This window comes from Podarcis liolepis (genome assembly GCF_965112155.1).
Source record: "Podarcis liolepis genome assembly, chromosome: 4".
Taxonomy (NCBI): Eukaryota; Metazoa; Chordata; class Lepidosauria; order Squamata; family Lacertidae; genus Podarcis; species Podarcis liolepis.
In genome coordinates, this window is record NC_139558.1 from 83,693,950 (window position 1) to 83,708,393 (window position 14,444).

Sequence of the window (14,444 nt, forward strand, 5' to 3'; positions counted from 1 at the left end):
ACTGCTATTTATTTCTAGTTTTCCTGCTGTAGCTCTTTAACAGCAGAATGCCAAGCAAGAATTCAACAGATGCCATTTCCTTTACACTTTAGCTTCAGGGTTCCATTTCCATACGACTTTGTCAAAAAACCTTTGAACATCTGCTGTGGAATGCTAGTGTGTTGCAGAGGATTCGGAGGTTGCATACACAGTTAATGCGGGGCCCGCTCTTCTGGGCCTCCCTGTTGATTTACATGAACTGAACAAGCAACCTAGAACACACCTCATATTCACTTGCAAACAGGAAGGTCACTAGTGATGGGCAATCTTATTCATTGTTACTGATCTTCCCACTGAAGGAACCCAGCTAAGTATGGAAGGAACCCCAGTGTTTCCTAGAACACAGTTTGAACACTGCATTATAGTATTCTGGTGCTTCACCTATTGACTCGTTGTCATAGAGGCCTTCAAGGTGCAGAGGCCTTCTAGGAAAATAATGTGGTAATGGAAGGCGCTTGCACCATCCAAATTCAAAAGTTGTCTCAAGATGTAATCTGTAGTGTTTTAGTCACACTTGATGAATTGCACATCATTTATAACCTTTGTTTATTCTAAGGGCTGCACATCCTATCCATTAATGGGCACTAGTGGTGACAACAGGCCTACTTTTCATTGTTTAGGTCAGGCGTAGGGAACCTGTGGCATTTCAGATGTGCCTGGATTACAATCTTCATTCCCCAGGTTTGAGACTAAGAGTGCCTCTCCCACCAGCTAGCCTTACTGGGTCTATCTACATCCATGATCCACCCTGGGTGAGGGACCACCCCACTCTCCCCAGACCAGCCCTGCTTCATGAGTGGAATGGTCAGGCTTATGAGAGCTCTGAGCGAACTCCTTTTTTTTGCGTAACTGTTCCCCGCCCCCTTTTCTTTTCCCTCTCCTACTTTCTTCTCCTTTCTGCTCTTTCTCTTGTCATCCCCACTCTTCCTTCTATCCCACCCACTCTCTCTAGCCAGGTGGGGGCAGGAAAAAATTTCCTGAGCAGCTTTGTGGCACGGTTATTCCTGATGATTCCGAGAACCGGCTCTGCCCCTGTGGAGCTGGCTACGTAGAGACTGTGTCACACATTCTCTTGTCTTGCTCCCTATATAAAGATCTCAGGGACGAGACCATCACGCCGCTCCTATCTGCCATCCCGGGCCACTCTTGTGAAGCCAAACTGTTCTCACTCCTGGCCGACCAGAACGGCTCGACAACAGAGAAGGTTGCCAAATTTGTCGAGAGAGCAATGAGACTGAGAGCTGCTATCTGAGTGACATTAGCGTCGTCACCCAGATTCCTCTCCTAGGATCTTACTATTATTATCGTTATGTTTTGCTACTATTATTTTGTCGTCCCCTAAAATGTATTTTATATAATTGACTTTTTAGTTTTATTCTTTGTATATCGTATTGTTGTTTTATTGCTATGGCCGATGGCTGACGCAAATAAAGATTCATTCATTCATTCATTCATTCCTGATGATTGACTGTGCTGGCTGGCTGGGAGTCTCACAAAATCTGGCGGGCACCTTGGTTGCCTATCCCTGATTTAGATTAATATCATGGGGTGGAATAAGATAATGACAAGTACTCGGATTGGGACAGGGTTTCTTGATTCACTGTTCTTCTTCTTGAAGAGAAGGGGGCCTGTGGTATATGGAGAGAAGGGTTTTGTCAATTTTGCAGAGTGGTTAAAAATGGCAGATCTGATCCAAACTGGAAAATATTCACCAGACTTAAGAAATAATAAAATACAGCATTTTTGACCCAACAAACAAAAGATAAGGCTGGATTCTCACAGTCAGGCAGCAGCTATCTGCATCCTCCCTGTGGTTGTAGTTTGTGTCCTCTCAGCACCAGCTGTTAGGGTCTCCCAAGTCAGCGTTGTCATTAGACACCTCTGAATAATCCAGCTGCACTCAGCAAGGGCCATAACAAACACCAGGATGGTGAAGCCAAGAAGCATCCAAGCACAGCATGAGTCTCTTCACTCAGGGAACGTTCCTGCAACGTTCTTTGGGTGGTCAGCTGTTTCGATTGTTGTTGTTCCCAGTAAATAGGATTGGGTGGGGAAGGATGGAGGTTTCTGGGAAACTGTGTGCACAGCCAGATGCAGAAGGGGTGTGTGTGTGTAAAAATCTGGGTAAAGGAAAGCTGGGGACAAAACTGGGTTTTCCCAAAGATAAAATAAATATTGCCCCATACATCTATGATACCAGCAACTACCATATTTTTCGCCCTATAGGACGCACCGTCCCATAAGGCGCACCTAGTTTTTTGGGGGGGGAATAAAGGGGGAAAAATTATTCCCCCCCCCCCGGCACGGGGCTGGGGCGGGGGAAGCCCAAGCTTCCCCCGACCCCAGCCCCCAGAACAGGCAACTCTCCGCAAGCCGCGGGAGCCCAGCACAGGGCTCCCGCGCCTTGCAGAGAGCTGCGCGAAGCCTGGGCGCACTGAGCTCAGTGCGCCCAGGCTTCAGCATGCAGGCACCTCTCCGCAAGCCGTGGGAGCCTGGCGCGGGCTCCCATGGCTTGCGGAGAGCTGCATGAAGCCTGGAGAGCGAGAGGGGTCAGTGCGCACCCACCCCTCCCACTCTCCAAGCTTCAGCGAAAGCCTGCATTCGCTCCATAGGACGCACACACATTTCCCCTTCATTTTTGGAAGGGGAAAAGTGCACCCTATAGGGCAAAAATACAGTAAATCAAAACTTGGATAAAACTCAAGAATTGGAATTTAGTAAGTTTTGATGGTGAAATTAACACTGGAGGGTGTTGCGTGGGGTGTCACTGGTATTCAAATAAGAGTTTGTGGGGGGGGGGGGTTCTAAATAGGTTCTGAGTGTAACCACTTTCAAAGATTTGGGTTTTTTTTGTCAGAGTTTGGAGGAAATCCAGTTCTGATCCCTGAAATGATCCCTGAATTTCACCTCTGTTCTGAGTACATGAAACTTGTTTGGTTCTCAGCTGGATTTCCAATTTGAAATGGTTTCTTCATTCATATTGCTGTGTGGACAAGGATGGCATGTGGATTCTTTGGTTCGGCTCACACTGTCTTCCTTTCACATTTGCTACAGGGAAAGTTGCTTCTCTCCCATCAGTCCAGAGACATGTCCGCTGGTGCAGTCCTTCCTTTGTCCCAGCAGAACATTCCTTATGGATGGACATGTGCAGCTGAAGACGGGCCTGCAGACCCAGGAACGACACCTTTTCCTCTTTACAGATATTCTTGTGGTCGCCAAACCCAAGTAGGTCCAGTACTGAAGAAAGGACTCTCTGTGATTCCTGATAATTTTCTTTCTTTACAAACTACTGTTCTGGGGTTTGAAGCTCAGAACATTCCTGTAGTTACCTGGTTATTACTACAGTGGTGCCTCGCAAGACGAAATTAATTCGTTCCGCAAGTTTTTTCTTCTTGCGGGTTTTTCGTCTTGCGAAGCACGGTTTCCCATAGGAATGCATTGAAAATCAATTAATGCGTTCCTAGGGAAACCGCTTGCCAGGCTGGCGGTGCGGAGAAGGGCTTTTCTCCGCACCGCAAGCCTTCAGGACAGGTACGGGAACAGAGGGGAAGGGGCGCAGCGCTTTCCCTCTGTTCCCGGGGCTTGCGTGGGAGGAGGGTTTTTCCTCCCCACCGCCAACATTCAGAACAGCATTCTGAATGTTGGCGGTGGGAAGGAAAACCCTCCTCCCACCCCAAGTCTTCAGGAAAGCCATCCGATGCCGGGCGGCGGGAGAAGGCTTTCCCCCTCCCCCTCCCGGCATCGGAGCTTCGTCCCGATGCCGCGCGGCGGGGGGAGACGTTCCCCCTCCGCCGCCGGGCATCGGGGCTTCGTCCCGATGCCGCGCGGCGGGAGGAGACGTTCCCCCTCCGCCGCGCGGCGGCGGGAGGCTTTCCCCCTCCGCCGCCCGGCACCGGGGCTTCCTCCCGATGCCGCGCGGCGGCGGGAGGCTTTCCCCCTCCGCCGCCCGGCATCGGAGCTTCGTTCCGAAGCCGGCGGCGGGAGGAGGTCCGAGGACAGTGGGGAAGACGCGCTGCGCTTCCCCGCTGTCCCTGAGATTTCCCTATGGGCTGTCGTCTTGTGAAGCAAGCCCATAGGGAAATTCGTTTTGCGAAGCGCCTCCAAAACGGAAAACCCTTTCGTCTAGCGGGTTTTCCGTCTTGCGAGGCGTTCGTCTTGCGGGGTACCACTGTATTTCTTTAGCCAGATTTATTTCACCTAATACATAGGGATAGCTACAGCCACTGTTGACTTGGAAGTAAAAAGTGTGTCCAGTTCTATTAACAAGAGCGTACTTTTTGCACATGGCACTTAAAAGGAGCCCTTTTATTTAACTTGCTTAACGTGTCACTTTTGAGCATTGTTATTTAAAGCTTTCACAAACAAATCCACGTGTAACAGAGGAACAACCCGCTCATTTGTTGTTGCAATAGGGCCCTGTACAGTTTTTTAGTTACTGCAAATGCAAATATCATCTAATAATTATTTTAAAAATGTGAGAACAACCCTGCTTTGCCGAGAACTCTGATCCCTAATTTAAGCATGCATTTTTAGCACCTTGGAAACCCAATTGCTCTGTGACTTTGGGCTAATGAAGGCATAACTGTACAGTGGTACCCCGCAAGACGAATGCCTCGCAAGACGGAAAACTCGCTAGACGAAAGGGTTTTCCATTGTGGAGGTGCTTCGCAAAACGAATCTCCTATGGGCTTGCTTTGCAAGACGAAAATGTCTTGCGAGTTCCTGCGGGGTTTTTTCCCTTCCCCCCCCCTTTGCCTAAGCCGCTAAGCCGCTTATCAGCTGATCCGATAAGCCGCTAAAAGCCGCTAATAGCGCTAATCCGCTAATCCGTCAATGGGCTTGCTTCGCAAGACGAAAAAACCGCTAGACGAAGAGAATCACAGAACGGATTCTTTTCGTCTTGCGAGGCACCACTGTAGTTCAGGAGTCAGTTGCAGCATTGCATTTCATATCACCTTCCATCTTCTTGTAAGAACTTAGCCACAACTGTAGCTGTTTCCAGGGAAGAAGTTTATTGCTTGGGCAGTTGCACTGGTGGCGAGTGCATGAATGCAGCCCATGGAAGCCCATTCATGGTGGGCCTGGGGGTTTGCTATTTTATGATTTCATTGTATTTATTAATTGTGCAATTGTATCTGTACTTATGGTAGTTTTGTTGTATTTTTTTGTATTAATCTGTTCACTGCTTTGGAGGCAAAAAAAGTGGTATATAAATAAACCAATGATGGTCCTACCTACTATACCAAACTTTCCCAACCGTGTGCCCTCCAGATGTTTTTCACTTCCACCATGGACGATGGGAATACACCAAATTGGGGAAGGCAGTGCAACACTTACTATACGACATCAGGCTTTTTCCTTCTTAGCTTCTTCCTCGCATATAATCACATATGAAAGAACCCCCAAGGATTGCCTGAAACCACAAGCACTACAGGAGGCTGGAATGCTAGAGCTCCAGCTTGTAAATTTGATTTAATTTGTGTATGGCTGAGTGAATAATCCAAGCTCAGTCTCAAGCCTGACTGCACACAGACGGCTTACCCAGACTCCTCGGTGCTCTCACCTTCTGTTTCGGAGCATCTTCCAAACAGGTCTTGCTAATGCAAGATCATTAAAGCAAAAGGGTGTATTCGTGATAACAAAGCAGAGAGTGGTATTGAATGAAGTTTTATTCGGAGCAGACCCATTCAAATGAATGAACATGACTAAGTTACATCCATTACTTTTAGTGGGTCTGCTCTAGTAAAGTTTATATGAATACTACTCACTTCAATAAATCTGTTTATGAGATAGTTGTCGATAGGAGCTCTCTTTGTTTTTAAACCACTCATTATTAAGAACTAGATAGATTTCCTTACCCGAACTCACAGCCGTTTGAACTTGTCGCAAATGAACTCTGAACCCCAAAGCCAAATTAAAGAAGGATTTTATTAGAAATATGAAGAAGGAGACAAGGAGGGGAAATAGGTTGGTACTTTAAGAAAGGAAACATCAAATACCAAACTTTTCGTCTATAAGACGCCCCCATGTATTAGACGCCCCCTATTTTGGGGGGCTCACATTTAAGAAAATGAGCAATTTGGGGGGCGGGGTGCCAAACCAAATGTCACCCAACTGGCATACGCTAACAATCGCAAGCAATGCAAGCTAATAACCCACCCATTTGACAAAGCAGCGGCCAATCCAAAGCAGCCCTTGACACATCCACAAATAAATCCACCCGATTGATAAAGCAGCAGCCAATAGAAAAGCAGCCCTTGTAGCAGACACCATTCACTCACCCATTCGCTAGATCCTGCTTGCGGAGGCAACTACCCATGTATAAGATGACCTCCCCCATTTTTTTACTTTATTTTGAGGTAAAAAGAACCTCGTCTAATACACGAAAAAATAAGGTAACTAGTTAATCTATGGAAAACATTGCATGTAGCCCTGATACAGTCACAGATAGGTTCACCCAATGCATCCTTGATGGTCAAAAGTGGTGATAAAGGAATACGGACATCATATCCTGTATTTTTCATGTTCACACCCAAGTGGCTTTGATTGACAGACTGCCTGGCACAACTGATGTGCTGAGGCACTCTTAACGTTTTTGAAAGCCAAGATGTGAAGAGAGCAAGGTGTTAATTAAGCGATTGCCAGGTCTGTTGCTGATACACAGGATATATAATCAAAGGCTGCCTCTGATTGTGTACTCAGAAGTGACAGGAGTTACATGACTTGGTTCTTGGGGGGGAATGGTGACTTATATGCCTCAAAGAAAGAAATTCTGACGGGAAAAATCTGCATCTCCATGACAAAGTAACTGTTGGTGTTTATCAGAATACCAGACTCCCATATTGCTTCTGTGCAGATTTTAATTAATTTCAGGCGGAACAGTTCTATATATGTTTACTCATAAATGCAGAATTGCTTCCTCTTGTTTCTTTTGCTATCTTGTTTTTACATTCTAATCCACTACATTAGATCTTAGTATTTTTATGTTATAATCCATACCTCTGAGTCTGTGTGTCAGCATTCTCCTTGCAAACTGCTGTGTTAAAGCACACAAGAGGGGTGCATTAAGATAAATAATGTGTTTGGGGAACTTTTCATCTAGAAGTTCAGATGTTCCTCACCTGTATGTAGTGCATAAGGAAATGGCAATTGCTTTCCTCTGCTTACAGGAAACTTGAAGGCCTTTGTGATGTTGGCAGCCATAACTTCACCTTCGGTCCTGGCCATTTGCATATCTGGCAAAGATATGGGAGGAAAAGTTCAAGAATGAGTGTAGACTTAATCCCACTTCAGAAATAACACCTCATGGATTCCATCAATACACAAATTAGCCCCTCTTTCTGGCATCTGAATATGCAGCCTGAACATCTGTAGCGGAGAAGCTGTATATGTGAAAAATTCACATGATCTGGGAGAGGCTTTGGAGGGAAGAGAAAAAATTTGCGGCATTCTATGATTTAAAAGAGAACTGCATGAAAATGCTCTATAGGTGGTATTTAACACCTGTCAAACTGGCCAAAATGTTCAGATCTAGGTGAAACACCTGTTGGAAATGCAGGGAGGTGGAAGGCACATTGCTCCACATGTGGTGGAACTGTAAAAAGATCAGAGAATTTTGGGACATGATCTATAACAAACTTTAAAAAAATAATGTTTAAATGCTCTTTTCCCAAGAAGCCTGAAGCCTTCCAGCTAGGAATAATGAGTCATGCAATCTCAAAGAAATTCAGGAGAATTTTCATGTATGCTACAGTAGCAGCCAGAATTTTCATGGCAAAAGGTTGGAAAGGAGAAGCTATCCCATCCAAATTAGACTGGCAGATCTGGATTGACTTTCTGCATGTAATAGGAGAATCTTATAAAATTAATGTAATTGAAACAACCTAGAGGAGACAAAAGTTTAGTGTGCAGATAAAGAATGTAATCTGGGAACCACAATGTGGGGACCGGAGGTCCTGTTGAATCCAACTACAAATTGTTACATACAACAAGCACCAACTATGGAATGAATGTTTGTTTATCGTATTTTTCGCCCCATAGGACGCACTTTCCCCCCTCCAAAAATGAAGAGGAAATGTGTGTGCGTCCTATGGGGCGAATGCAGGCTTTCGCTGAAGCCTGGAGAGCGAGAGGGGTCGATGCACACCAACCCCTCTCGCTCTCCAGGCTTCGCGCAGATCTCCGTACGCCATGGGAGCCCACGCCAGGCTCCTGCGGCTTGTGGAGAGTTGCCCGCATGCCGAAGGCTGGGCGCACTGAGCTCAGCGTGCCCAGACTTCGTGCAACTCTTGGCAAGGCGCGGGAGCCCTGTGCTGGGCTCCCGCGGCTTTCGGAGAGTTGCCTGCATGCCTGGGGGGGAAATAAATTTTTTCCCCTTTATTTCCCCCCAAAAAAACTAGGTGCGCCTTATGGGATGGTGCGTCCTATAGGGCGAAAAATACGGTATTTTCTTTTTGTTTTTATTTTCTGTTGATTACTTAGGTCACACAGTTTTAAAAACCAATAAAACATATATTATTATTATTATTATTATTATTATTATTATTATTATTATTTAAAAAAAAAATCACAAGATTAGGAGCCATTTCACAGTTCGTTATCACATGGCACCCTTGTGTGTTCAGCTGTAAAGTCTTTTTTTGCTACAGGTGTGCTATATGTACAGGTGCCAGAGGGTAGGGTCAGTCAGTAATACCCCCTCTCAGACTGGTCAAACATATCTGTGTGATTTCTGAAGAGGGCGATAGAAATGGGAGCATCAACCAGAACAGTTACTGTCTAGAACACAACTGATTTGACTGTGCTGAGGAAGCAAGAACATAAGTTTTGGTGAATTGGGGCATTTCACAGACACGGTCACCACAAAGATGGGGCTATAACTGAATAGAACTGAAGGGATATGGTGGGGGGAACTGAGGTAATGATACACGTGAGGCAGTGGACAGAGGCAAGCACTAGTTTAAATATGCTATTTCCATAGGAATTAGAGTAATGTTCATTTGAATTATGCTCATTAAAAGTAAATTACCAATTGAGCATGGGACAGATCTGGGTTAAAAGCAAGATTTTATAGTATCAGAAATTGGGAGCAGCTCTTGTTGCTTTAGCCCAGAGTCCTAGGTGTGTAATGTGGTATCTATAGCACCTGGGAGGAACTTACTCAGCTTGCAATTTGCATCTTGGAACTTTGTCTACAAGCTGATCTCATGACTACAACACCCTACTTGATTTTTATACTTTATTTTTCCTTCCTGTGTAGCATCTTGCCTGATTAAGAGTTCTAAGAACTCAAATCTTTCCACAATTTTGTGACATTCTGCTTGTTCCTAATAAGGGCATTTCCCAACAGAAGATTTGGAAGGATATTTTAAACAGAGCAACATAGCTACATTTTGCTTTCCCCTTCACATTGTGATTGGTTGCAAAAAAAGAGGGGTAGGAGGTTTACTTAGTGGATTTGAAATGTCTGTTCATATTCAGATTTTATTCGAGGTTGGCTCCTAGGAGATGGCCATTAGTACCGACTCCATTATTGTAAACCACCTCTGTACTGTTGTTGATTCAGGCAATTTGTGTTGAAGTGGTTTCAACAAAGAACTGAGCTGCTTTTAATTGTTTAATTAGACAATTAATTGTCGGCTTGGCGTTCTGTGTTCAAGAGAACTTTATAGCTGCCAACTTTTTGGATATTGCTTCTGTGGCTTTAATGGCTGCTCAGTATGTGGAAATTTAACAGATAAAATGAAGCTTTTCCTGGCATGGGGATAAAGTGATGAGGAAAAGCTGTGTATCTCAGATTTTCCTGGGAAGATCCCTGCCAGGAAAAAAAAAGGTTAGCCATAAGAATATAACATTTCCCAGAAATGAAATATCTGAAACTGAGATAGCAGAAGGGAGGTTTGGTGTGGATGTGACCAAAGTCTTGTGGCACCTTATCTTAGTCCCACCATTCAGTTTCATTGGATGCCCTGGGTTCCCATACCATGAGAGAAGAAGATAAACTTTTGTTTATCTAGTTTTTCCAAAACCATATATGTATCTCCCACTTACTTACCTTTTAAAAAAACCAAAATATCTCCCAGTGTTGTAATCATTTCTCATTGGGAGGAATACTCTATAGTCCTGCTGATTTACACTGCCATTTTCTGCATCACATTAACCCCTGAGAATTTCAACATTAAATGCTGAACTAGGAGCAGGAGCTATGATAGCTGTCAGGGGTTCAGGAGCAGAGACGCAGAGAAGGGAGGAGACAGAGAGCGAGGGGGAGGAATACGAAGGAAGGATGAGTGGGGATGACGACCCGAGATCACCGAGCCTGTCTAGCGAGTCCGAGGATTCCCAGAAGGGAGCGCCAGCAGCCAGAGCAAGGGGGGAGAGCAGGGGGACACCCCAGGAAGAAGGGTCCAGAGAGGGATCAGAAAGCAGCAGTTGGAGATCGGGACCCACGTTCCCAGCCGGGAGCAGCGGGGAGAAAGGGGACCAGATATCGGGCTCCGGAGACTTTCAGAAGGAGGGAGGGCATGAGTCAGGAGTAGTCACGCCCACCTCGGGGAGCGAGGAAACGATCAAGAGGAAAGTGGAGAGTTGGGCGCGCGCGCCAAGTTCAAATGTAACGGAAGCTGGCGCAGCCAGCAGCCCAGAGAGTGAACCGAGTCCCAAAGCCCGCCGCAAGGAGGCGGAAGGGTCAGGGGGGTCCGCGTCAGAAGAGAGTAGGAAAGGAGAGACCCAGGGGGGCAGGAGGACCCAGAGACGGAAGGAAAGGCGCAGGAGGTGGAGCAAGGCTAGGGTATTAAGCTGGTGCGCTAGAGGCGGAGACTCAGACGGGTCTTCGTCGTTCTGACCTAGAAGAAGTAGGGCTGCACGTTGCAGTTTGGAAATGGAACCTGTAATCCAATAAAGACTCTTTGAAACTGAACGCTGGCTGACTTGGTCCTATGTGAGCTGGGACTGGGCGGCAGCCCTGACAGTAAGACCCGTCTGCCAAGCTTCTGACACCTGATACCTCGCAGCGGAGACAGAAGCAGCTGGAGGAGGGGATCGGTGTGTGGGAGCAAGCTCACGACGGTTGGCAAAGATGACGGAAGCAGAGAAAGTTTCAGCGCTGCAACAGGCAGTTACCCAATTGAATGCGGAGGTACTGGCATCCAAGAAAAGGGAGGAGGATGTGGCAGCCGCCTACCGAGATCTCCACGCCAGGTTTGAAGCATGGGTTAAGCATGGGCAGCCAGGACCCAGACCGGAGGGGGTTGGGTTGGCACGGAGAGCAGGAGGGCTGGTGGCTCACTTCGATGGGAATTTACAACAGTACCCCAACTTTCGAGCAGATGTGATGTGCGCACTGCAACTGCTGGCAAAAGACTTTAGAGATGAGCAAGAGAAAGTGGGGTTTATACTGTCCCATTTGCATGGGGATGCGAGGGCGTGGCTGCGCAATTTGTGGAGGGATAAAGATCCGGCGCTTCAGAGTGCAGATGCCTTTATCAAAGCGATGGATGCATGTTTTTTGTCTACCATTGATGTGGATCTTGCCCGACGGGAGATTCATGGACTGAAACAAGGGAGGGCGAGCGTCCGACAGTACCACGCCCGCTTTTTTGCGCTGGTCAGTGCATTGGAATGGGACCGGGACTCGCCCCCAGTCAGGGACCTGTTCTGGGAGGGTCTCAGCTCTGCTGTGAAGGATGAAATTGCGAGGGGGGAGAGGCCCCGAAGCACGCAGGAGGTGGTCCAAAGGGCGCTGACTGTGGGGGTGAGGCTGGAAGAACGTCCATGGTGCAGAGATGAAGGACGTGGAGGGCGCGAAGCAGCGAGAAGTTTCTCTTTCGTTCCAAGGGAAGCAGCGCGTGCGCAATCCACACCTCCGCCAGGAGGGGGAGTGGAACCTATGGAAGTGGGAGGCGCCAGGGCTCAGTCAGCTAGCAGAGCCTCTGCACCGACAGCAGTCAAGACTAAACCTCCTAGAGGGACCAGGAAGTGTTACATATGCGAGAGCCCTCAACACTTGGCGAAAGAGTGTCCCCAGAGGAGCTCCAAGCACACTGCAGCCTCCGCAACGGTGAAAGTGGCCACACAATGCAGCGAAGACCAGCAGGGAAACGACGATGTCTGGCTGGAGACAGAGGCACTGGGGCCCAGCCAGACGCATCAGTGAAGCAGTCCCCAGCGATATTGCAACCCACGGACCCCCTCCCACCCAAACCAGTAGTGCAACTCACAGCGTCTCTCCAGCTACCCAATGGAGTCACCATCGAAGTGCCGCTTTCTGTGGATTCTGGAAGCAACGCAGACTTTATAGCACAGGATTTTGTGGAGCAGCACGCTATAAAGCTGCTGCCTGCCACTCTGCCCCTGCAAGTCGTCACAGTGGATGGCAGAGAGTTGCTAGGGGGGCAGGTGGTGAAGCAGACGCCACCAATGGTGATGCAACTTGGTAACCACAGGGAAGTCATCAGTTTTAATGTCACCCGGCTGTCGGACACGCCCATTGTGTTGGGCATGAGTTGGCTGGACAGGCACAGTCCAACGCTGGCTTGGTACCAGAGACAGCTGATCTTCGGCTCCTCTTACTGCGCAGAACACTGCATCCTGCCCAGGCAGGAGGGGGAGGAGGAGGACTCACAACTGCAGTTGGGAACGTTGCAAGCAGTTCCCCACAAATACGCGGACTTTCTGGAGGTCTTCTGCGAGAAAGAGGCAGACAAGCTACCACCGCACAGGCAATATGACTGCAAGATTGACCTCCTGCCAGGGGCGACGCTGCCGAAGGGGAAGCTATATTCCATGTCTGAGGACGAACTACAGGAACTCAAACAGTTCATCGATCACAATTTGCAGCGCGGTTTCATCCGGGAGTCCAGCGCAGTAGGGGGCAGTCCTGTTTTCTTCGTGAAGAAAAAGGACACGCCCCAAAAAAGATTGGTCGTGGATTACCGCCTCTTAAACAGAATGACCAAGCCCTCCGATTTCCCTATGCCCAGGATTGACGACCTGTTGGCGACGGTGCGCAAGGGACGCGTGTTCACCAAGTTGGACCTACGAGGAGCGTACAATCTCATCCGTATGAGGGAGGGCGATGAGTGGAAGACAGCCATGTTCACGCCTCTGGGCACCTACGAATATAGAGTTATGCCTTTTGGATTGCAAAATGGCTCCCACGTTTTTCAAGCTTTTATGCATCACGTGTTGGTGGGACTCCTCTCCAAGAAGTGCGTCTGCTTTCTGGATGACATCCTGATATTCTCTGACTCGCAGCAAGCACACGACCAGGACGTTCGGGAGGTGCTGAAGAGGCTGCAGCAGCATAGACTGTACGCCAAACTGGAGAAGTGCCAGTTCGACACGACGGAGGTGGATTTCTTGGGTTACAAGCTGTCGGACAAGGGGCTAGCCATGGACAGCGCCAAGGTTCGTGCGGTGTTGGATTGGAAGAGCCCGCGCAACCGGAAAGAGGTCCAGAGGTTTGTCGGATTCGCCAATTTCTATTGCAAGTTCATCAAGGGGTTCGCGATGCAGACGGCAGCTATTACGGACACGCTAAGCTCCAAGAAAAAGAAATTCATCTGGACGGAGCAGGCGGAGCGGTCCTTTCAGACACTCAAGCGTCTCTTCGCGTCGGAAGAGCAACTGCTGCATATCGACCCCAGCAGACCGCTGAGGGTGGAGACAGACGCGTCCGATAGAGCAGTGGGAGCGGTACTGCTGCAGAAGGACCCGCAGGGGGTCTGGAGGCCGGGGGCGTTCTACTCCAGAAAGCTCAGCAAGTCGGAGCAGAACTACACCATCTGGGATAGGGAGCTGCTTGCCATTCATGCAGCTTTCAAGGCGTGGAGGCACTTCCTGATCGGCGCCAAGCACACGGTGCAGGTCTGCACGGACCACAAGAATCTGGAGCACTGGCGCACGGCTCGGTTCCTGAACCAGAGGCAGATCCGTTGGGCGGAGTTCTTTGCTGACTTCAATTTCCGAATTGAGTACGTCCCGGGCGACACCAACATCATGGCGGATGCCCTGTCCCGAAAACCGCAGTACCTCGAAGAGGCGACGCCAGCGGCGGCCATGCACATCTTCGCGCCAACAGCGTGGGCGTGCGCTTCAGCCACAGTAGACCTGGATGCGGTGCGAAGGGCGTTGACGGACGACTCATTCGCGCAGGCGAAGATGGCAGAGGTGCACAAGGGCACGGCGAAGGGCGACGAGTTCCAGATACAAGACGGCTTGCTCTTACGTAAAGGGGCCGTCTACGTGCCGGGAGACGAACTTCGCGCCCGGGTACTGCAGCAGCTGCACGACGCACCCACGGCCGGGCACTTTGGCACAGAAAAAACGGTGGAATTGGTCGCAAGAGACTTTTGGTGGCCCAGACTGAGGGGGGAAGTCGCGGACTACGTCGCGAGGTGCGACAC

General features: G+C 48.6%; 1 protein-coding gene across 4 annotated transcripts in view; it reads left to right on the top strand.

The window, feature by feature from the left end:
- The window catches only part of ARHGAP20 (Rho GTPase activating protein 20), a 92,028-nt gene that overhangs the window by 49,552 nt on the left and 28,032 nt on the right, over positions 1 to 14,444 (top strand). For all 4 annotated transcript variants that reach the window (XM_083499631.1, XM_083499634.1, XM_083499632.1 and 1 more), the window contains exon 3: positions 3,094 to 3,264. In XM_083499631.1, coding sequence (XP_083355757.1) covers positions 3,094 to 3,264 — 171 coding nt within the window. The remainder of the gene's footprint in view (positions 1 to 3,093; positions 3,265 to 14,444) is intronic.